This window comes from Momordica charantia (genome assembly GCF_013281855.1).
Source record: "Momordica charantia cultivar OHB3-1 chromosome 10 unlocalized genomic scaffold, Mcharantia_2.0 BLBB01000010.1, whole genome shotgun sequence".
NCBI lineage: Eukaryota > Viridiplantae > Streptophyta > Magnoliopsida > Cucurbitales > Cucurbitaceae > Momordica > Momordica charantia.
Window position 1 is genome coordinate 20,122,458 of NW_028275158.1, and position 21,825 is coordinate 20,144,282.

General features: G+C 31.8%; 2 protein-coding genes across 2 annotated transcripts; both read right to left on the reverse strand.

Moving 5' to 3' along the window:
• Window positions 1–1,896: 1,896 nt before the first annotated feature.
• Window positions 1,897–2,636, reverse strand: LOC111021385 (Bifunctional inhibitor/lipid-transfer protein/seed storage 2S albumin superfamily protein). Its single transcript, XM_022298337.2, has one exon. It carries the CDS (start codon window positions 2,558–2,560, stop codon window positions 2,150–2,152), a length of 411 nt encoding a protein of 136 aa, XP_022154029.1. The 5' UTR covers window positions 2,561–2,636; the 3' UTR covers window positions 1,897–2,149.
• Window positions 2,637–13,588: 10,952 nt separating this feature from the next.
• On the reverse strand, window positions 13,589–21,616 carry LOC111021384 (NADH dehydrogenase ubiquinone 1 beta subcomplex subunit). Its single transcript, XM_022298336.2, has 4 exons — window positions 21,381–21,616; window positions 21,206–21,292; window positions 21,013–21,108; window positions 13,589–13,873 (listed from the first exon to the last, which is right to left on the reverse strand). Exons 1-4 carry the CDS (start codon window positions 21,516–21,518, stop codon window positions 13,811–13,813), a joined length of 384 nt encoding a protein of 127 aa, XP_022154028.1. The 5' UTR covers window positions 21,519–21,616; the 3' UTR covers window positions 13,589–13,810.
• Window positions 21,617–21,825: the final 209 nt, after the last annotated feature.

Below are 21,825 nucleotides of genomic sequence, written 5' to 3' on the forward strand. Positions count from 1 at the left end.
TATCAACTAAATATTTAGTTTAATCTAAATAATATTAATTAATTTATCAACAATTTTTTTTGTTATAAATTTTGTTTAGAATTATTATTTTACAATATTATATTTTACGTGCATACCAAGCCGATCCTAAGTCACTGTTTAAATCCAAATATTTCATTTTATGAGTTAAGGTAAATTTAATCATTTATTTATATTTTAACACTCCCCTCACTTGTGGGCTTTAAATTTGCACAAAATCTAACAAGTGGTTATCAATATTAATTAGAGAGGAAATGACATTATAGAGGTTCGAACAATTTGCACTTATATCATATTAAAATCATCAATTCAAAAGCTTATAGATATTGGGTTTGTAAGGTGAATGCAAACAAAGTCTCGCATTGACTACTGAATAGCATGATCCATGGTATATAGATAAAGACAATTATCTCGTATGAGACTTTTTGGGTGAAACTAAGAGAAAAGCCATATAAGATGGCATAAACTGACCTGAAGAGTTACCCATATAAGATAATTAGGTTATATGATAGATATTAAATGATTGGAGAAAAAAAAATCACTTGTCATGTGCACCACAAACAAATTTATCCAAAATATTGATTATGGAAAAAAAGGTGCCTTCTTTTTACTTTTTTATCCCAACAAACTATGTTTGGAATTGTAAAATTAAACTTCTATAATTTTATTCGAAAATATATAACTTAATTAGTTGAGATAAATTCAATACAGAATATTAGTTGACATTTATTTACAATAAATTTAAAGTAAGCCATTTGTCCCCCACAGCAACCAATCGTGCGTATTAAAAGCGAACCATTCAATAAGTTGCACTTTCCAAAATATCAGAGACAATTTTTTTCTCAATACTCATCAATTTTTTGTTATTATCAATTATCCATTCCTAAAAATAATTATAACAATAGATTATCTAATCTCGCTTTTTTACCGTGGCAACTCTTATTTATGTCTGGGACAAAATTTTACATTCTTTTTTCCTTGAAAAAGAAAACACCGAACCATTAATTCAAAAGGTAGGTGAGAAACATATAATAAGAAGAGGCTAAATAGAAGTGTTACAGTGAGATGATGGGAATATCATAATTACAAAAGAAGATCGATTTGATGGACCTAGAGGAAGCAGTCGTCTTAATATCATCTCACAGAGAGCCTGCAGATCTATATTTATCTGAGAAATTTATTTCTCTCCAGCCAAATAAATTAAACCAAATGACAGAACAGAACCCATGACATGAAAAAGCACATTTCTACTATTTGAGAGAGGTGTATTTATGCATTCTACTGTTTTGACAAGATTTTACATTTAACTTTCTAAAAATGTATATAAACACTCAATTTTGAAAATTTAGGAGACAAAATAAAATTATCCCTTTTTATTTAATCCATGTGCAAATATTACTCTCTTAGATCGCGTCAAAACTTTTGTTAGTATAGTAACAAACATGTCAATTCTTAACTTTTTAGAAAATAATAATCTAAAGTTCAATGGTTTATGATTTCCACGTAAAAGAAAATTTAACATTTGCACGTAGTCAGAGTTTGTATAAAGTACAAAAAAGTAAATAAATAAAAAAGCATATACCAAAAGTACTTTTTAAGTTAAAAGCACTCATTAATTACCTCAAATTTTTTTAGCACTGATTTATATTCTTTTTATTTTTTAATTTCTTTGTTTCTTTTACTATTTGAGAAAAAAAAATTGCCATATTTTATCACTTATTTTATATATTTTTTTTAGTACAATACGTGGGTGGGTATCGAACTCACAACCTCAATTATCGTTGAACTATGTCCGTTTTGGCATTGGCATATTTATTAGAGTTACTGATTTATATATATTTGGTGGTTGCAAATTGTTTACACTAAGAGAAAAGGAAAAAAGGACAAACATCTTTGTTTTTATTACAAAACTAAGTATCAAGATATATTTATATTATATGTAATAAAGAACATTGCTATAATGAAGCTATAGAAGATGGTGGAATCTGAGAAGGATCTCCAAACCATCCCATCACAACAAACGATCAAAAACTGACCATTATTGAACCATAACGCAACCAAATATAACACAATCCAAAGGGAAAATCCAAGAAGAAAACACGAACTTAGAAGGTAATTAGGGAGAGAGAGATCAAGCTGGGCATTGGAAGCCATATGGAACCTTCTTTCCACAGTAGTTCAAAAGCAAGCTTAGAGAAACCGATAGGTCAATGTTGAGTCCCAAAGCTTTAGCCTTAATCGCGGTGCAGAGGCAGACAGCAGCTTCAAGATCAGCCAGGCCCTGGATCAGCGTGCAACATGGGGTTTTCGGTGGTGTGCCGATCACCACGTGCACCAAACCGTCTAGCACGTCGGCGCAAACCCCCAACTTGAGGGTGTCGGTTGGGCACCGGGGCTGTGGTGCGTGGTGCTTCGGGGGGCCGCCCTTGTAGGGCTTTGATGGCGGTGGCGGGCAAGGGACACGGGTGGAGGTAACCAGAGTGAAGAAGAGGAGGTTGAGGAGGAGGAGAAAGGAAGTGGATGATGTGAGTTTGGAAGCCATTGATGGAAAGATATTGAAGCTTTTTTGTGATGATTTTTTCTTGAAATGGATGCCAATGGTGTGGAGAGTGGGGAGGTGAATTAGGGTTTTTATAGATGGAGGGATTGAGATTTTTTTTTTAAATGGGGATTATGATAATGAGCCAAAATGGCCAACTTGAGCTGGGCACATTGGATTGGAGAAGGGACAAGCTTGGCAGCTCAAGATCATATGAATATGAGACTTTTTTTTCATCTTGGAAATTTGGCATTTTCCTAAAGGATTGGTTGTCAATTAAAAAGAATATATAATAATAATAAAGAAAAATCTTTTTTAGAATGGTTGGTTGTCAATTGTACCATCTATCTCTCTCAAAAAAATATTTAAATTCAGTTCATACTTTGTAATTTCTTGTTATGATCTTTTTTTCTTTTTCTAAATGAGTTATGATCTTTGTTTAGGTTTACATTGATATGATTTAAGAGTTGTAGTGATTAAATTTTTAAAAATTGTTAAATGAATCAAGTAATTATTGGATTTTATCCAAAATAGCAAAGTCACTAAATCACTTTTTATTTTTTTATATCAAAGTTGATACTAAAACTTTATAAGTTCATCAAATTGCACCTTCAATTTTGATAACTATTGCAAAACATTCACCTTAACTTTAAACAACGTTATGATAATTGAAAAAGACTCTATGTCTTATGAATTATAAAACATTTGGTATGAAATCGATTGAAGTTCATACAAAAAAGACACTAGAGCTCGTGTTCATTTTTTTTTCTTTTTTAAAGTATTAGTTTTGATATAGTTATTTAAGGGTGGATTATGTACATTAATCCAACTTAATTTTGTACCAAGATTGTTTTCATTAAATTAGCGAGTTTTTAGAACTTTTTACATTTTTTTATTAAACTAATGAGAGATTTTAAAAAAATTGAAGTGATTGGTAAAAGTCGTAACACTTATCAAAATTTTAACTATAATTTGATTAAATTAAAAATTCATGGACAAAATTGATACATCTTTACCAAATTTAGGATCAAAATTGATCTTTTGCCTATTTTTAACACTTAGGGGTAACTATTACATTTTGCCAAAATGAAAATACTAGATTATTGTTGCAACAAGTATAGGAAAAAAAGTATTAAGGGATTCTACGTTGAAAAGATGAGGGACCTAACAAGAGCTTATAATAGATATAGGTTACTTCTCTCATTGCCAATTAGTTTCGAAATGAAATCCTATGGATATTGATATGGTATCAGAGTCCAAAACACTCAAACAAGCATCTGATCCAAAAAATAATATTCGATCCAAGATTGGTGAACCCAAAAGAGGCACCATCATAAAGGGGTCCGCTAAGGATCCCACATTAAAAAGATAAGAAAAAAAAAGACTCCGACATAAAGAGCTCGTTAAAAATGAATGTATATGGAACGCCCAAGTTTTTGGTCTACTTAATAAAGCTTTAAGGTTAGAGTTGAGAGAGATGGGATTTGAATTAGTTTTGTCTGTGTTGAAAATGAAAAGACAATACAAGAGCTACGAAAAGCTTATTGAAAAAATACTTTGAAATGCAAAGATGTACGAAACTTCCCAAATGGGATTCGATAGCTTTTTCAATGTCAAATTGTCAAGCAATGAAAGAAACAAAGCTCTTCGACAAGTCCTTTCGACCATTTAGTCTTTTCAAAGTTTTTATTTTATCCATTTTTAAAATAATAAAGAAGTGGTCTCTGTTTAAATTCATGGTTTCATCTCAATGGATCATGAGAGGAGTAGTTCATACCCCTTCGAATGGTAGTTCTTTTTGGGGTCATCAAATCTTGGCCTGATCCAAGTTTTGGACTGATTTCATTTGAGTTTGCCAGGTTCTGATGCTCTATTAAGATTATAGTGCTGGTTTTGACAATGAAATGTAGTCTATCTTTTCAAGGTAGTATCCCGATACTAACGCTCACAACGGTAAATTTGAATTTTTTTTATGACTAAAGTCAAATCTAAAGTATTTAAATAAGGTGGGATATTTAAGTGTCAGTGTAGGAAGTGTTTTCTCTCATTTCACGATTTTAGTTTTTCTTTCAGTATTTTTGTTTATTTAATTTTTGTTTTTTAAGAAAGAAAACCAGGAAAAGAAATGTCTTTTTAGAAATTGTGTTTAATTGAAAAATGTTTTTTTTACAAAAAAATATTCAAAATCATTGTCATCTTTTTTCTTTTTTCTATTTATTTTAAAAGTTAAAAATAATAAATTATTGTCAATATTTATGTTCTTGAAAATAGAAAAAAAAAAATTCCATTTCTTTTTCCTTCTACAACTTGTATACATAAATTTAGAGACAATTATTACACAATGAACCATTATGTGTCATACACGTTTCCCAAAAACTAAAACAATGAAATACTATACGAGAAACATGAACATTGTCAGACAACTATTTTTCAGCATAAGGTGTCACAATAGTCACTTTTTAAACATACACAAGTGAACAAAAATTGAAATTACAAAGGTATAAAAAAAATTGAAAACTACATATACCAAAATAAATAAAAAATCGAAAGTAGGGATATCAAAATAGTATTTAAACTTGGAAGAACAAAAGATCTCTTATAAGTAAATGGTATTTTGATAATTATGAAAAAACCCTCCAAGCTAGTTAATGGATAATTGATGACATCCAAAAACTTTCCAACCTTAAATAATGTTTATTAGAGCCAAACCGAACATAGCTCAAATGATTTAGACACTTATCTCTGACCAGAAGATCATGAGTTCGAACCTCCACCTCCACAATATTGTACTAAAAAAATAATGTTTATTAGAAGAAAGATAATTATTTTGCGAAGATAACTGAGTCTTCTCTATGTTTATTCATATTAATATGTTGCTAATAACTTTAAGTTTAAGTTTACATGATTTATTTTTAGACTCTACTTAAAAAAGAAAATTTTATATTGACAAAGATGTTTTCCTTATTTATAAAATTCATGGTTGTTCACTCCCAAATTTCCAAGTAAATTGTTTTAATCTATTTATGAAATTTGGGCCGACGTCTAAAAGTATGTACATTTCATCATTGTTTGACTTCCTAAGTGTACGAATCGTAACAACTAATATAGAAGATAATAACTCATTGTCTCCGCAGAGAATGATAATTACTAAATACTAAACTCTACCCTTCAATTTTATTTAAATGCTGAAAATTTAATGGCGCGCTCTATTAAGGATCCCACAGAAGAAAAAAGAGACCTTACATAAGTTTGTAATAGATATGGACTATTCCTCTCATGGTCAATTGGTTACCCATGAATATTAATACCCTCCTCTCTGCTTTTGGCATAATCTTCGTGGCTTTACTTTTGATTTCACCAAAAAGATCTCATACCAATAAAGATAATTACCCTTACGTATATACCATGAATCAATCTCTTTATCAACTATTGAAGACACAAGAAACGCAATTACACAAAGCAATTACCTCTTGCATATGTACGATTATAGAGATATTAGGCATACCCCAAGTATAAGGACAAAAAGGTCAAAGGGCCGCCAACTCCTAGGTAATAAAAAAAAAATCTCTTCCTCAACTAATGTGAGACTTTCTTTGTACTCCTTACAAGCCCGAAACTTAAAAAAAGTAAAACTAAACGCTCGAAAGCGCCCCATTTTTACTAATTCCAAAATTAACGCATCATTCATCTAGCTATAGATGTCTAAATCAGAAGGCATGTGATTACTTTGATACATGTTCTTGTCATATACTTGGGAAAGTGAGAGAACAATATATAATTAATTAATAGTGTACCAAAATATGAAATTTTATGCTTCAATACTTGATGTTTTGGTGTTGTATGGATCAATGGAAGCACATGGGTTGGGGACCTAATCTTCCATTAACATGAAAGATTCTGATCTAATGCTTCATCTATCATAGGAGAAAAAGAGGGTATCATTTTACCATTTTAGTCATTTCTATTATTTGGATTTAACTTGGGTCCATATAATTTTAAAATTATTTTTAATTTAATGATTCCTATCATGCAGTCAAATCTTTCAAAACATTCATGTTGTTATCAAATTTGAATAAAACCTCCATATGACTATTACAATTTTATCGTTGTAGTCCTTTCTATTATTATAATTTTTGTCCATATAATTTTAAAATTATTTTAATTTAATAATTCCTATTAGGTAGTCAAATCTTCCAAAATAGTCATGTTCTTATCAAATTTGAATAAAACCTCCATATGATTATTACATGACATGCTATTTTGGATATCTGCGGTAAGCTCACATCCTAAAACTGTTGGACAAAATTACTCTCTCGAAATTTTCTCAAACCGTCGGAAAAGTAAAATTTTCCCTACCATATTATATTAAAAAAAAGTCGAGAAAAGTGACATTTTCTCGACCTTTTCTAAAAGATTGGGAAAATGTAACCGTCGGGAAAAAAAGATTTAATTATTTTCTTTTGGAAAATAAAAATTCTTAATTATCATGTAACTACGTTTTAACAATGTAAATTTTTTTGTCATAAAAAGAAACGTTGAATATTATAATTTTTTTTCTTTGAATGATATTAAATATTTCTTTATTTATTAAATTTCTGTTTGTCTCGACATTTTTTAGTTTTGGATACGTTATTGTAACAAAAGTTAATAGTTTGATCTCTATCTACCGTTCTTAAACCAAAAATAGACTACCTCGTCGATATGGAGTGTTGGAGTTTACCATTGCCATAAGTGTATTTAAACTCGTTTTTATGATACTTTTTTAATATTATAAAAACTATAACTCATTATTAGCTGTATTTTTTGTGATATTAAAAAAAGTTATCAGAGAAAATAATTAAGGATTATGGTTTTCCAAATTTCTATTTCTTCCTATTTTCTTTGTTTTATTTTTTGTTTTTATATTTTTCTTTTCTAGTTGATAGATTATGGTTTGTTTTGTTTTAATCCTAGTTTTATAAAGCTAGGATATGGTTTAATTTAATTATAGATATTCATGACTTTTGTTATTTTTTATTAAGTGCATGAATTATTTCTAACATGTTGGGCGTTTTTTATTCTGAACTTTTGTAATTATTTTAACCACCACTTGCATGATTTAAATATAATCTCATACTGACAGATTATTATTAAATTAGTCATTGTATAAATAACCACAAATATTTTTTCATAAAAATAGAGATTATTGGTTCATAAAATTATTAATTTTTTTCATTTGGGCACAAATGGAAATTTTAATAATGTTAATTGAAGGAGTGATATTGAATAACAATCAAAAGTAAGAAACGAATTGTGAGAGAGGGAGGTGGAAAAAAAGTTACATATAAAATTTATAATCCAAATTGATAGGATTTATTTTAAGACTTAAGAGAACAATTTACTCTCTCTGACGTAAAATTCTAAATCAAATAATTTTTTAACATCAATTTTTTTTTAATACTTAGTTGGTCCTGTACTTTCGAATTTGTTTCATTTTAATTAGTCTCTATACTTTCAAAATGTCTATACTAATTTGGTTTTTATAATTAAAATTTTTTTATTTTATTTGATCTACTTTCAAAATCGATTTATGTACTTTTAAAAAGTGACAATTTTGATTTCTATTTGCAAAATTTAAACACAAATTTTATACATAAGAATACCTTTGATACAAATTTATGGATCTATTTGAAGAAATTTAATTAGTCGAGTGTTATGCTAAAATTGTGATAAAAATTAAAATGAAAAAATAAAAAATGATCATTTTTAAAAAGTAGAAGGACCAAAATGTACGTTTTGAAAATACAAAGGACTGAACAAAGTTGAAGAATGTGACCTCAATGTACCAAAAGTGAAAGTACTGGAACCAAAATAGTATTTCAATCTTTAATATAGGGAGAATATCATTTCCAAACAAATTATTAATTAAAGATATTTCTCAATTTGCTAGACACCCAAAGAAATAGTTGTATCACACATCCAAAACTTCCACCCATTGAACAATATATTCAAATTTAGAAGCATTCATGGATCAATTCTTTGGTTATTTTTTTCTTTTCTTTTGACTCTTAATTTGAACCTTTTTCCCCACTTGGATCTTATATTTAGAGCATTATAATTCTTTTTTTTTTTCCTTAATCAACCAAAGAGCCATGTGAACTCTACCAATAATCTCTCTTCAGACAATGGAAAGATTATGTAGTTTGCATGTGAACAACAAAACTTAAATTGCAAGCATTATATGGTAGACCATACTAAATGATAATCATAGAAAAATTTTATTTTCTTGGAATTTGAAATTTGGTTCTGGAAGAGTATATATTTTTATGATTTTATATATCTAATGCACTCAACCTGCTATTTATTTTTAGGTTAAATAATTATATCTTTGTTTATCTACATTCTTTTTTTTTTTAATTTCCCCCTAGAATTTTTTAAAGTTTTAATTTTGTTTGACTAGTCATATCTATAGATGTTAATGGGTGTTAAATTAATGGTTAAATATATAATATTTTTATATATATTAGACCACATCAATAAATTTTGTTAGTTCACACCGTTAAAGATGAATAAACCATCACAAGCTGATGGATTGAATAAATTTAATTCATTTATATAGATTATCAACGCACGCTAACAGTATCATTTGGCATCCTTAGGCGAATTTTCTAAGATGTAGCTCAAAATGCAAGATTAAATAGAAGTGATTTTGTCCATCAAAATCACTTCAAAATATGTTCTATTGTTTAACAATGATCCAAAAGATCCACTTTATTTTATAATTATGATATCAACATGTACTAGTGCTCTTATAATTACATAAACCTCATTTATTTTGTTTTATTTACCTTACATATAGGAATAAAATGGTTTCTAGTAATTAAAAAAAAAGGTAAAAATCACTTTTAGTCTTGTAATTTCGTTGGAGTAACAATTAGTTCCTAAACTTTAGTTAAACCAATTAGTTATGAGAGGAGTAGCTCATGTCTATTATAAACTATTATAAAGTCCCTTTCTATTCAATGTGGGATCCCTAATACTCTCGATGTAACAATTTAGTTCTTGTAGTTTAAAATTTATAACGATTAAGTCCATATTCTGAAAAATGTTAATAAGATTTAATGAAATGTGTGATCAAATGTGTTCATAAACTACAAAGTCTAAATTGTTACAAAATAAAAATCGACACTTATAGATAGAGACTAAATTGTTACATATTAAGATTGAGAGACACTATAAATTGTTACCAAATTTGAAAGTATAACGACTAGATGATTACAAACTAAAATTCATTAACTAAATTGATTAAAGTATTGAAACAAAAGTGTTTTTTAATTGGAAATTTTTTTTTAAATCCAATCAAGCCAAAACTCATATCAAATCAAGAAGACAAAAAGAAGCTCAAAATTCTAGATGGATTTGATCTGTTTTTCTTCTTCTTTTTTGGTCTGCCTCATGTTATGCAGCAAAATGAGACTTTTGTATTATGGAATTTGAAGCTTTTCTTCCGAGGCCTCATATAAGTATTTTTTTCAATGATACAATTTGTGCTGTGGTTTCTCTCCACATAAATTAAAAATATTACAAAAATCAAAAGCTAAGAAATAATTATCAAAGCTGAGACATAAAATGACAACAATCATATGGCACTCCATCGTCTGACCCTCCCAAACTTTTGATTTCTTTTCAACCAAAAAAATAATTACAGATGAAATTCAAATGTTGGAAAATCACTAGTTTTTTTAAGTACAAATAAGAAGTTAACGAGAGAACACGAAAAAACATCGAGTAGGATCGGTGAAAAGAACTCTTTCTACCTGCATTGGGTACTCTTTTTTCAGATCCTTGAATGTTGATGTCTAAAATCACTGGTTAACTAGCTAGATATTGATGAATTAGGTCTCGTCTGATAACCGTTTTATTTTTTGTTTTCTGTTTTTTAAAATTAAACTTTTACATCATTTCCATCCATATATTTCTTTGTTTTGCATCTGTTTTTTTAATTGCTTCCAGAATCTAGGCCAAATTTTAAAAACTAAAAAAAACAATTCTCAACAACTTTTTTTTTTTTAAATTTGGTTAAGAGTTAGAAATGTGAGAACATAGCAAAGAAATTGTGATCAAACAAACATAATTTTTAAAAACAGAAAACAAAAAACGAAATTATTAACGAACAAGAGCTTAGTAATTTTATTTTATTTTTATTATAATTCATATATGGGAGTTGGGTGAGTACTCAAACCTACGGTTTTTGAGGAGAAGTTACTAATGGTCTCGACCAATTGAACTAATACTCAAGACAGATCACATTCATTCATTCTTCTTTTTTTTCCTGATATTTGTAATTATATTTTTTATTATTAGCTCCTATTTTGGTTACTTTTTATCTCAACTATATTAGATATATAGTCATCCCTAAATATAAATAAATATTCATCAGTGGAAAGACTTTTAAGTAGAGTTCAAAAGTAAACTATGTAGACTTATCTCTGAAAATGACTATATATTTGCATTTTGAGGTTTTTTTTTTCTTTCTTTCTTACTAATGTTGAAGAGTAACAATTCAATTTCATTACAAATTCATATAAACAAAAAAAATTTAGTTAATTGATCTCAAATCTAATAAATTATTTGTCTTTGGTATTTAGAAAGAGACAATGAAAATTATTCTTTTGTCCTTTGATATTGTGGTGAATCTTCATTATCTTTATTCTTTTGCCTGCTCCAAAATTAAAGTTCAGATCCATTCTGATAAAAGTACAATTATTTTGAGAAGTGGTTGAAGACAACCATTTGCGTTTAAAAGAGAGAACAAAAAATAAATAAATAAAAGTTATTGATGGCTTGATAATTAAGATGTTCATATAAATTGGAATAACACCACCTTTGATACAATAATTATGAGCATTAATTCAGATTTAGATTTTAGGAAGGGATCTTTTGATTTATTTAAATCCTATTTGCCATTACTTGATCTACCTTTTACCTTTTTCAAATATAAGATTAAATGCTTTTTTTAATGGTTTTTAGTACTATAGATACGAAGGTACGGTATTTGACCATCAAATTTCAAAAGAAGAAGTATATGTCAAATACTATTGAGTTAGGTTCAATTTCGATTGTTTATATCTACTACTTTTGAATTTCAAGCCCTAGTTCGTAGTTCTTTTTTAATTTTATTTTTGTGGATAATAATTTTGATTTTATTTCTTGATTTAAAAATTATGCTTGTATACTTTCAATTTCCCTTAGCAAAAATACTTTTAAATTTTGACAAAATCTCAAAACCCAGAAATGGACATTCGGAAACTATTGTCATGTTTAAATTTAGCTAGAACTTTAAAAATAATATTGATTTAACTCAGATTAATAGCTTAAAATCAATTTTTTAATTTGCCAAACATAATCAATAGAAATGAAAGTGATTTTCACCCTAAGGTGCCGTTTGTTTTTCGGAAATGTAGATAACCGGCATGTAGAGATGCCCGGAATTTCAGATGTCCCGAATGTTAGATGTCCGACATCTTCAGATAACCACCTTTGTTTTGTATGAATATTTTTTAAAATATCCGGGAATATTTAGATAGCGAGGTTTGTTTTGCAGGATTTATTCTTAGGAATGTGTTAAATTTATAGAATGTTCCAAAAATACCCTCACAAATATTTATATAATTTATAAATTCATCTAATATAATAAATTTATTTGAATTAATTTAATATTTTTATTTCTTTTTATGTTTTTTTACTTCTTTTATTTTATTTTTTATATGTTATTTTGTAAAACAAATTAATTCATTATTAATTTAATATAAGTTTCATTTTCAACTTTAATCGTTTTCTAAAAAGACAATTATATAATTTGGGTAAAATTTATTTATCCTATCAAAACATTATATATTTTTTTTAAGAGGAAAAATATCGTGTTGGCTGTAAAAAAAATGTTGCTTTACAATTATATATTTATGATAATAAATATTATTAATAATGTAATTCCTTCACAATATTAAAAATAAATGGATATATTATATAATTTAATTGTAGTTAATTTTACATGTAAATCTAATGTACAAATATACTTAATAGCATAAAGTTAAACTATGGTTATATTAATTTATTTTAATTATAAAATAAAAATAAAGAAATCTTTTAGGAAAAATTTCAAAAAATTGATGAAAGAAAATATATGGAGAAAAAATGGAGGGCAAAAATGTAAAAAGTGGGTGCCCTCGACCTGGGAATCTCTGAAACTCATGTTTCAAAAGGGCATCCAAAACTCGTAAGATGCCTCCCGTATGGACATCTTAGGATACTCGGGATACTCATGTATCTTACATTACTGCAAAACAAACGTGAGAATTTAGATGTCCGTCTCATGGGAATCTTGGATTCCCACGAAACGAAGGGCCCCTAAATGGTTTAGGATCAAAAGTCTTTTAAAATCCTGATCATGGTTGTATTAAAATATTAGATATTAAAATAGATATATACATAGGTAATTCATTTATATTAAGATATTTTTTTAATATAAATAAAAAGTTGAAGTTTTACCCGAATTAAGAACTTGTAAAGTTTTAATTTACTCAAGCAAGTTTATAACAAAATTGGGTTTGTGATCAAATCTTTTTTAAGTAATTGAGTTTTAGAAATTTTCTTTTCTTTTCTTTAAACATAACATAGTTTTTAAATGATCAAAATAGTTCAAAGGTACAGCACAAATAGCTTTCACATTTTCCTTTTTTCTTTTACAAAGATAACATAGCATAATTCTTTAAATATGTGAACATGTTCAAAACCATTATTTTTTAAGTTTAATATTTAAAACCATTTTCTGAACAGGAAAACTTTATGAACTCCAACTTCCATTTCATTTCTGACGTTTAAACAGAAGATCAAAAAATCTCCAAATTACCGATAAAGATGATTAATATAAACTAAAATCACATGTGAAAGACAAACGAAACGAGAAATCGACACGTTATCAAACAATAGAGTTCATTTGAAGAGTGATTGAATTAAATAAGATTTCTCATCCAATCTCAAAATGGTAACACCTATTGAAATATTATTCAGCATTGATGGCAAAAAGTCTTGAGAATCTCATCATAAGAATCAAAATATAGAAGTGATTTACACAGTGCCAAAAAGAGATTTCAGCACAGGCAACAACATCCATTATTTTGATGCATAGAAAATTCCAAACGCTTACAATTCAACAAGGACTTGTATCTGAAGAAACAGTACCAAAATGGAACGGTCGTTCATCGTGAGGTCTACCTACGATTCTGGTTCTCCGCCAAGCTCAACTCTTAGGTTGTCATAAGGATACACTTTTGGGGCCTGAATAAAAGAAGGGTTGAGCTAATATCAATAATCTTAAGAACAGTAAATAAATGAGAAATCTCCTAGCATAAATTTAATATGTATTTTCAAATATGTCACAACTTTTCATTCTTTTCAAATATAGCCTAAGTGTGCTTTTTCTCAGTATGTTTAGTCATATCACTGGGAAGATGGCCTACAGATTGGTTTCTATGCAAATATCAAAGTAAAAGTACTGAATTGAAACCACCTTTAAGAATACAAAGCAACAACCATAACAAGAACATTTTGAATTATTTGATGCATGTCAGAGAGATTAATCAAAAGTATATCATGCGCTCTGGTGGAAGAATTCCCCCTCACATTTTGTCACCATGCGAGCATTTGGGAGTAGTGGCCTGGTTGCAAAGATAACACATCAGTGTTCCTTTTTTAAGTAGTAGAGGGAACGGAAGGAAGGTCATGATTCGAGAGAAAGGGGTGGTCCAAATCTTTAGACAGGACAAATATCTTCGCAGAAGGCTATGGAAGTTGCTGGTCCAAATATTTCTGGAAGAAGAGAAGATTATAGTTGGCCTACATTCTCCTTTTAATGTTGTCCAAACAGAAAGGGGTATCATCATTCCACTGCATACATCACGAGAGTTTGATAGCCTATCATTCTAAGTTGAACTCTTCTTAGTTCTTCCTCGCCCAAAAGGATGTAGATAATCCGGCATCGACAGACAGTTGTTTGTTTCAAATGGTGATAGGCCCCTTGGTGAACTATTTCCTATTTAACCTTTCTCTTGCAAAGAACTACCCATCTCTCATTTTATCCTAGGTTCGGGAGTTAGCTTAACCCATCCATGAAGGTAAACAGGTTTAAACTCTTGAACCTTCAGATCTTTTCTCAGTCGAATCTTTGTTTGGAGGAATGGCTTGCCCCACACTATACCCATCTCCTTCTCCTTTTTCACAAAGCTATGGAAAGCTTACATTCCTAAGAAGTTGAGTTCTTTGGTTTGTCTCTTATGGGAGGATTAATGCCCCTATGAAACTATCTAGAGATTTTATCGTTTTATGTTAGGGCCACTGTGGTTTGTTATATGCAAACATAAGAGCGAGAGTCTGAATCATATATTACAAGGATGCTCCTTCATTGGGATATCCCAAATTGGCAGAGTTTCTTTAAGGTTTTTGACTGGTCGAGCCACCTCTCTTGAGATATCTTTAAAATTCCAATGGAAGCAATTCTTAATTCCCCATTTTGCAATAGAGGATTTTTTTTTTTTTTTTTTTTTTACAGGATAGTTTTTTGGTAATTCTATGAAAACTTTGGCTTGAAAAAAATAAGAGTGCTTAGTCTCCTAAAAAACAGGTAGTGGCCCTCTCAAATCTACCTTCCCAAAACTACACAATGTAGCTAAATGAAAGGAGTTCACCATTAGTCGTATTCCTCCTGATTAGTCACTACCATATATTAGACTCCAAAGCCTAACCTAATTAGCCACTACCAGCCCATAGCACCCAGGAAGACTATAGACGGTGAATAATCCACAGCAGTGGCTCCTTAACAGTGGGCTCTTTCACCCCCTACCTCAATGGGAGAATGGCGGCTCGTCATCAAATCCCTAATCAGTGTGATTTGGAAGGCCAAGAAGCTGAAAGTTTTCTATTGGATATTTATTCGAGAAAGAACTGAAACACTTGCAATAGGATCCAAAGGCAGCTCCCTAATCTGCTAGTTTCCTCTAGCTGGTACATCATGTGTAAAAGTAATTTGTCCCTTCGGGGACATCTGATCTGTAAAAGTAATTTGGTGAGTCGACATCACCCATTTTTCCAATACCCCTTTGTGCCTACTAGTTGATCCAAGCTCCTTAATTCTTTTGGCTTAGGCTGGTGTTTCCTACAAGGTTGTGAAACCGCCATTTCCCAGCTTTTGGAAGGCTCTCCTTTCAACAGTCAAGCACTTATTTTGTGATCCAATGTCGTGACAGCCAATCTTTGGAGACTCTGGTTCGGGAGAAACCAGAGAGTTTTTAAATAGGCAGAATCTAGTCTTGAGAAACTATGGGATCTTGCAAAAATCTTTGCCTCCGCTTGGTGCACTCTCTCTAGTGTTTTTTGTAATCATGATCTTATGCATATTGTCGGCTGTTGCTAATTGAGAGTTTTTTTTGTAACCCATTACATCTGTGGGGATATCTCATTGCTCTTTCTTTGTATGGGATTCTTTCATCAATGTAAGTTCAGTTTCTTATCCTGAAAAAGAAAAAAAAAATAAAGGTGATTAGGAGGATGTCTGGAATATTGCTCACAATTTAATTCCTCTGTTTGGGCTTTTGCCTTTATGTGTTCTCTTTTTCTTTTTCTTTTTTATTATTTACCTTTCCTTGTGATCATTGATCACAAAAAGCACTTTCCTTAATTTTTTTGACTATTAGGCTTACCAATCACTCTTGTTCGGGCCCCGAGTATTCCTACCACACAGCTAGGTTGTATTCCTACCACACAGCTAGGTTTTTTTACCATGGCCACTTTCCTGTAATTATTTTCTAATGGCTCAAGTGTTTCTGTTGGCCTGTGCTCTGTATGGAACTTCTTGTAACTTCATTCCTCTTAATGAAAGTGCCTTTTTAAGCTATTCAATAAAATTTCTTGATAAGGGTATAGAAGGTCAATTCGCACAGTTTTTTCATTTAGGGAGGGAGAGAGAGAAAGAGATGCCAAAACTGAATTTCTAAGAATTGAACCAACTGGACTGACCAAGCCAACAAACCAACCAAAATCGAACAAATCCGACTGAAACCGACAAAGTCTATAAAAATGAGATCAATACACTAACTTTTTATTTTATATTTTATGAAATCAAACCAACCAATACATGCTGTTCGAACAAATTAAACCAACTCAACTTGCAAATTTCGTACTTTTTGAGATACAGGTTGCACCTGCAGAAACCCTCTTTCCCCTTGATGGTTTCAAGGGACATCAAACGCAAGAACAGAACGGAATCATCTTGGTCAAGTTTGAGGTTAATTTTTCTTTTGATTTATCCAAAGTTGCATTGGTGACCACCGTGTTCTCTTTTCAAGTTAGAGTGTTGGTGGCCATTGGCCAAGCTGAATTGGAGAGAGAGTGTGGGTTGGAATCAAGCTCGATTTGCAAAATTCCTTGGGAGTGGGCCGAGTGGCTACAGTTATCAAACCTTTTTCAGACATGGCGAGGGCTGTAAGGTAGTCCTTACAAATTCTTGATATTCAAAAGTAAAGTTGCCCTAAGGCTTACAACCGCCAGCCAATCCGAGAGGGCTGGAGTCTCTCCCAATAGCTAGTGCTATTCCTTTACTAAAGCAAAAAACTGACTACCCTAATCCCAAGGGGATCCTTTCATATAACTCCCCCCTTACATCCGTACCACCCCTCCCCATAACTAACTGCTATGAGAAATTCCCATCCTGCCCCTCCTAGTGTAAGTATTCACAATGGGTGGATGGTTTCCCTATGTCAATGCAGTTATGGGGCACAAAGCTGGTGGCTGAAGTTTGCAATCTAGAAATTTCTAGAGGCGGCATCATTGCTATAGATGTCCCCCTCCATTTGAGATCACAAAATGTGGTGACGGAGTTGGCTTCACTCTGTAGAGGGTTAGTGCAATGGTGGGGATCTATGCTGAGGTTTGTTGGTCAAAGAATATTTTATTTTTGGGACAAAATGGATACAGGTAAAAAAAAATCTCAACAAAGATGCCTCCCTCATCAGATTCTCTCTTATTTCGTGCATTCCTGGTTGGAGGGGGTAGAGTTGGTTGGTGGTGGGTTCAATTCCAGATTTGGTTTTCTCGATCACCAAAGATGTCGTTGTTTTCAACTTTTTACATCTCCAGCTAAAAATGCTTTATGTTCTCATTATCTTAGTTATGCTACAACCTTCCTTTTTCATCTCTCTTTCAAAAGTTGATTTTGATGTCTAAGACAGATAGGCCAAGTTAAACCCAATAGTTGATATGCTTGAGGGTATTCTAGCAAGCAGGTGAGATGTTTCAACCCAAGAGTCGCTCTCTCCATTAGCTTCCAAGAGAACGTGTGTACTTACTGTTAGGATGAATATTTTAAATCAGGCTTATTTTTCAGAGAAGATTATATTGGCCGAAAAGAAAAGGAGGCCCAATTTGCTAGTGAGCTCATTAAGCTGGGGAACAAAGAAAGGTGTCCTCATGTCAATTCTAGTGCATCTGTCAAGGAAGGCGCAACGTTTTAAAAGGCTAAAGGCGGCCTCGAGGCTTTTTCTCTTGAAAAGGCGAGGCGTAAGCCTCAAGGCGGTATGAGGCGTAAGCCTCAATTTTAATTAAAAGAATTAAACAAATCCTAAATTTGTGTGGTCAAGTATTACCAAACATAATAGTTATATAAAATTATCAAAATATCCACTTGTTACTTGTCACTCAAAAAAAATTCTAAAAAAACATCATAACATCACTACTATTATCACCAATAGAACTTACTTATTCTATAAATTGTTGTCTTTCAATATTTTTAAAGTCTAGGTAGTAAAAGTAGTAATAGATTGAATTGTTACAACTCCTGCTTAGGATTCCATACAAAAAAAACCTTGATATTTTTTAGGAATTGGAAAAATTAATAGTATTCTTGTAATCATTACACGAGACGTATACTTTAAGCCTCAGTGCGTTTTCAAAGAGGCGTAAGCCTCTTCTATGCGAGGCGTAAGCCTCTTATAGTCCAAAGAAGGCGTAAGACTTGAGGCTAAAAGTTAGAGCCTTGCCTCGAGGCGAGCCTCAAGGCGTAAGCCTCAAAAGCCTTTTAAAACATTGGGAAGGCGTACACAATCCTTCCATTTAGTACTACGCCAGACTCTTATGTATCTTCACTGATGCTATGGGGTCACTGCATTGCAGTGGACCATAAGAAGTTTTTTTTCTAATGCTAATGAAGCATCATCTTTTCTATGAGGGGATCAAGTTTTCCCTTTTTTTATAATAAGAGGAATGAGACTATAAAGGCAAACTAACATAGACCAAACTGAAAACAAAAAAGACAAATTACAAAAGAAAGCTCCAACTATTAATATTTAATAATCAAAGGTGATGGAAGTTAAAAAGAAAGCTTTGATTATGAATGCAAGAGGCATTAAATTGCGTTAAACAGTACAATTCAACATAGTATTAGAGCAGAAGATCATGTGTTCGAACCTTGTAACGTTATTCCCAATTATTTTTTATTATTATTTTTTTATATCCGTGTGTCAATGTCAACTTGCGCACACCTCAACTAATCACGGGTCAACTACCTAACCCTATTACATTTGGTTGACAAGGAAACTCGTAGGATATTAAATCCTAGGTAGCTGGCCACCTATTAGCTTAAGCTTATCTTTCAGTTATTTAACACCCTAGACCATCATAATACCAAGTGTCTACCAATAACAACCTCACACATTTGAAGCAAAAGAAAAGCCAAGCAAAGAGACTATACAATATACACCAATTTGGGAAAAGAAGAGACTCTCTAGATAAATCAAAGGTGTTAAATGTTAATCCTCCTAAGGTTACAAGCCAAGCAAAGGATCATCAATAGAATCGGAATGAAGATCTTTGAACTCACAAGGGATGAACCGCAATAATATTTTTGAACTTCTTCCAAATCTCCAATCAATGTTAACTGTTTTCTTTGCACAACATAGGAATCCCCCACACTTGTCTCCAATGGTTAAATACTTCCTCCTTCCACATATTGATTGGTAAACCTCTCGCTTTAATCCATACTCTATAATAAAGGTATAACTTTTGCTTTCCCATGAGTCTTCTTTCCATATTTCAAACTTCACCACAAAATCTTTTGCCTCCATCCACCCAACATAGGCACATAAACCATTTGGCAACTCTCAAACTGAACATTTTAATGGCGCAATTTCTGCACTAATAGGACTTTGCACAGAATTCCCATTGATCATCTCCTTCATTCTCCAAAGCTTCAAGATGAAACAACATTTGGTAGTGATTATCATTTCTTCCCCAACTTGATATTGAATCAGCGATTTCCACTCCCTTCTTTCATCTTTTTTCCTTCCTTTGTTCCTTTATACCACACTCCTTCCTTATTTGGAACTCTTTTAATCTCACCACGTCCCAAGATTTGATTGTTATAATTGTAGGCTACTAGACTCCTTTTTCCTTCTTCAGAAAACTACAAACCAAATCCTAAAACCCTTCCCAACCTACCAAGTTCCTTCCTTCTAGAAAAAATAGGAACTTCCTTTTCCACCGTTTCAATTTATTTTACAAATCTCTACCACTGCTCCGCTTTTGTTGATAGCCTTCTACATCCACAAAACATAATCACATCTTAACTGACAAAAAAATATGTTATTCCTTGGACTACCCAATAAAAATCCTAAGTGATCTCTAATGCAAACTGCCAAAACCAACTGAATTGATAACTATGATATTATTCTTCCAAATTTCTCAACCTTCACTCTTCCAACCATATCTTACACCAAAACTAAAAGACTTGGACTCGACTAAAAATGAGGAAGGAAGCATAAGACTTCTATTCACTCCTACTTCCCTTTTCTTTCCTGCATCTAATTCCTCTAACGTACTCCACTTTTCTCTAGTACTCTCCCAAGACCTCATTGCTTGAATAAAGAAGGGAGAATAACAGTCCAATTATCAAACAAGGTATGCACATCAGTAAGAGTGCCTCGAATCAGGCGGGGGTCAAAAATCCAAATAATTGTGTGAAATAACAAGCTCTTTTGACCTGCTACTATGGCCATTAAAACCTCATATTACTAGCCATGGTAAACAGATACTCTCAGAGAGAGAGCCTCCAGAGCCATAGGATAAAATTGATCTAAAAATTTGTTCTATCATATTATAAGTTAGCCTTCTCAAGAGTTATTTTTCTAGCTCCACCCATGTTTCCAACCCTAAACCTAAGGAATAAACACAATATGATTTCATGGAAAAAGAGACCTTCACAGTTCGCACTGGATTGTGCACCATCATATTTCACAATATGCACAATGATGAATGAAAGATTTTCCCCTGTTCTCAACAGTCACCCACCTATGCACCTGGGATTTCAGATAAATCTAACAGAGAACGGAGCACAAGAGATCCGCAAAATAAGTCCAGTTCAGTAAACTTACAAATGGTATCTTAGAGGCTTTATCGTTCCACACAGCCAAAAATCCCAGAGATGCAAAAAATCCCAAGCCCCCACATAACCAAGCCAGGGCTTCGTACTGAACAAGAGAGAAGAACATCAACAACAACAAGATAAAGATACAAATTGGAGGAGGAATTAAAATACAGAATCCTCAGAAGAACCGATACACCTACCTTCCCAACCGTATCCGCAATGCGATCAATACAGGGCTCGGGCAAATTAGTCCCATTGTCCCAAACCAGTTCGTCGTTCACATGAAGCTGAGAAGGGCAAAAAGTAATAAGAAATCCCACAAAATTTGAGTCAAATGATACTGATTTCGCGAGGAAATTTAGCGATTAGGCTTACGGGTTTATCGGGGACGATGTGTTTGCCGACGGGGAGGCCCATGCCGGAGCGAAGTCGGAGAGATGAAGCGATTGAACGAGTAACAACGCCATCGCCGCCGAGGATCCTTGAGCCAAAATTGCTGAGTCTCCCTGCCATATTTCGGTGCCTTTCCCTCTTTCGAACTCCTAAATCGTCGTCTGTTCCTCGTTTTGAGTTCTTCCCAGATCAGAGAAATGGGCCAAAATATTTACGAAAAAACCACAGAATTGATGCCCTTGAATTTAATATTTGCCCCCAATCAAAATTTGGTACCTGTTTAAAATATTCATTTTTGACAAAGCGAGCATATACCTCTCATCGAAAGGTTGTGAGTTCGAATCCCCTCCCCAACATGTTGTATAAAAAAAATAATAAAATATTCACTTTTATCCTATAGTTTCAATTTTGATCCATTTTAATTCGT

Excerpts from the sequence above, each read along its gene's own strand:
- LOC111021385 (XM_022298337.2), bottom strand. The coding sequence starts at position 2,560 with ATGGCTTCCAAACTCACATCATCCACTTCCTTTCTCCTCCTCCTCAAC.
- LOC111021384 (XM_022298336.2), bottom strand. The coding sequence starts at position 21,518 with ATGGCAGGGAGACTCAGCAATTTTGGCTCAAGGATCCTCGGCGGCGAT. Across the intron at positions 21,293-21,380 it reads ACATCGTCCCCGATAAACCC|CTTCATGTGAACGACGAACT; the intron begins GTAAGCCTAATC and ends TGCCCTTCTCAG. Across the intron at positions 13,874-21,012 it reads AAGCCTCTAAGATACCATTT|GCCCCAAAAGTGTATCCTTA; the intron begins GTAAGTTTACTG and ends TCTTTTATTCAG.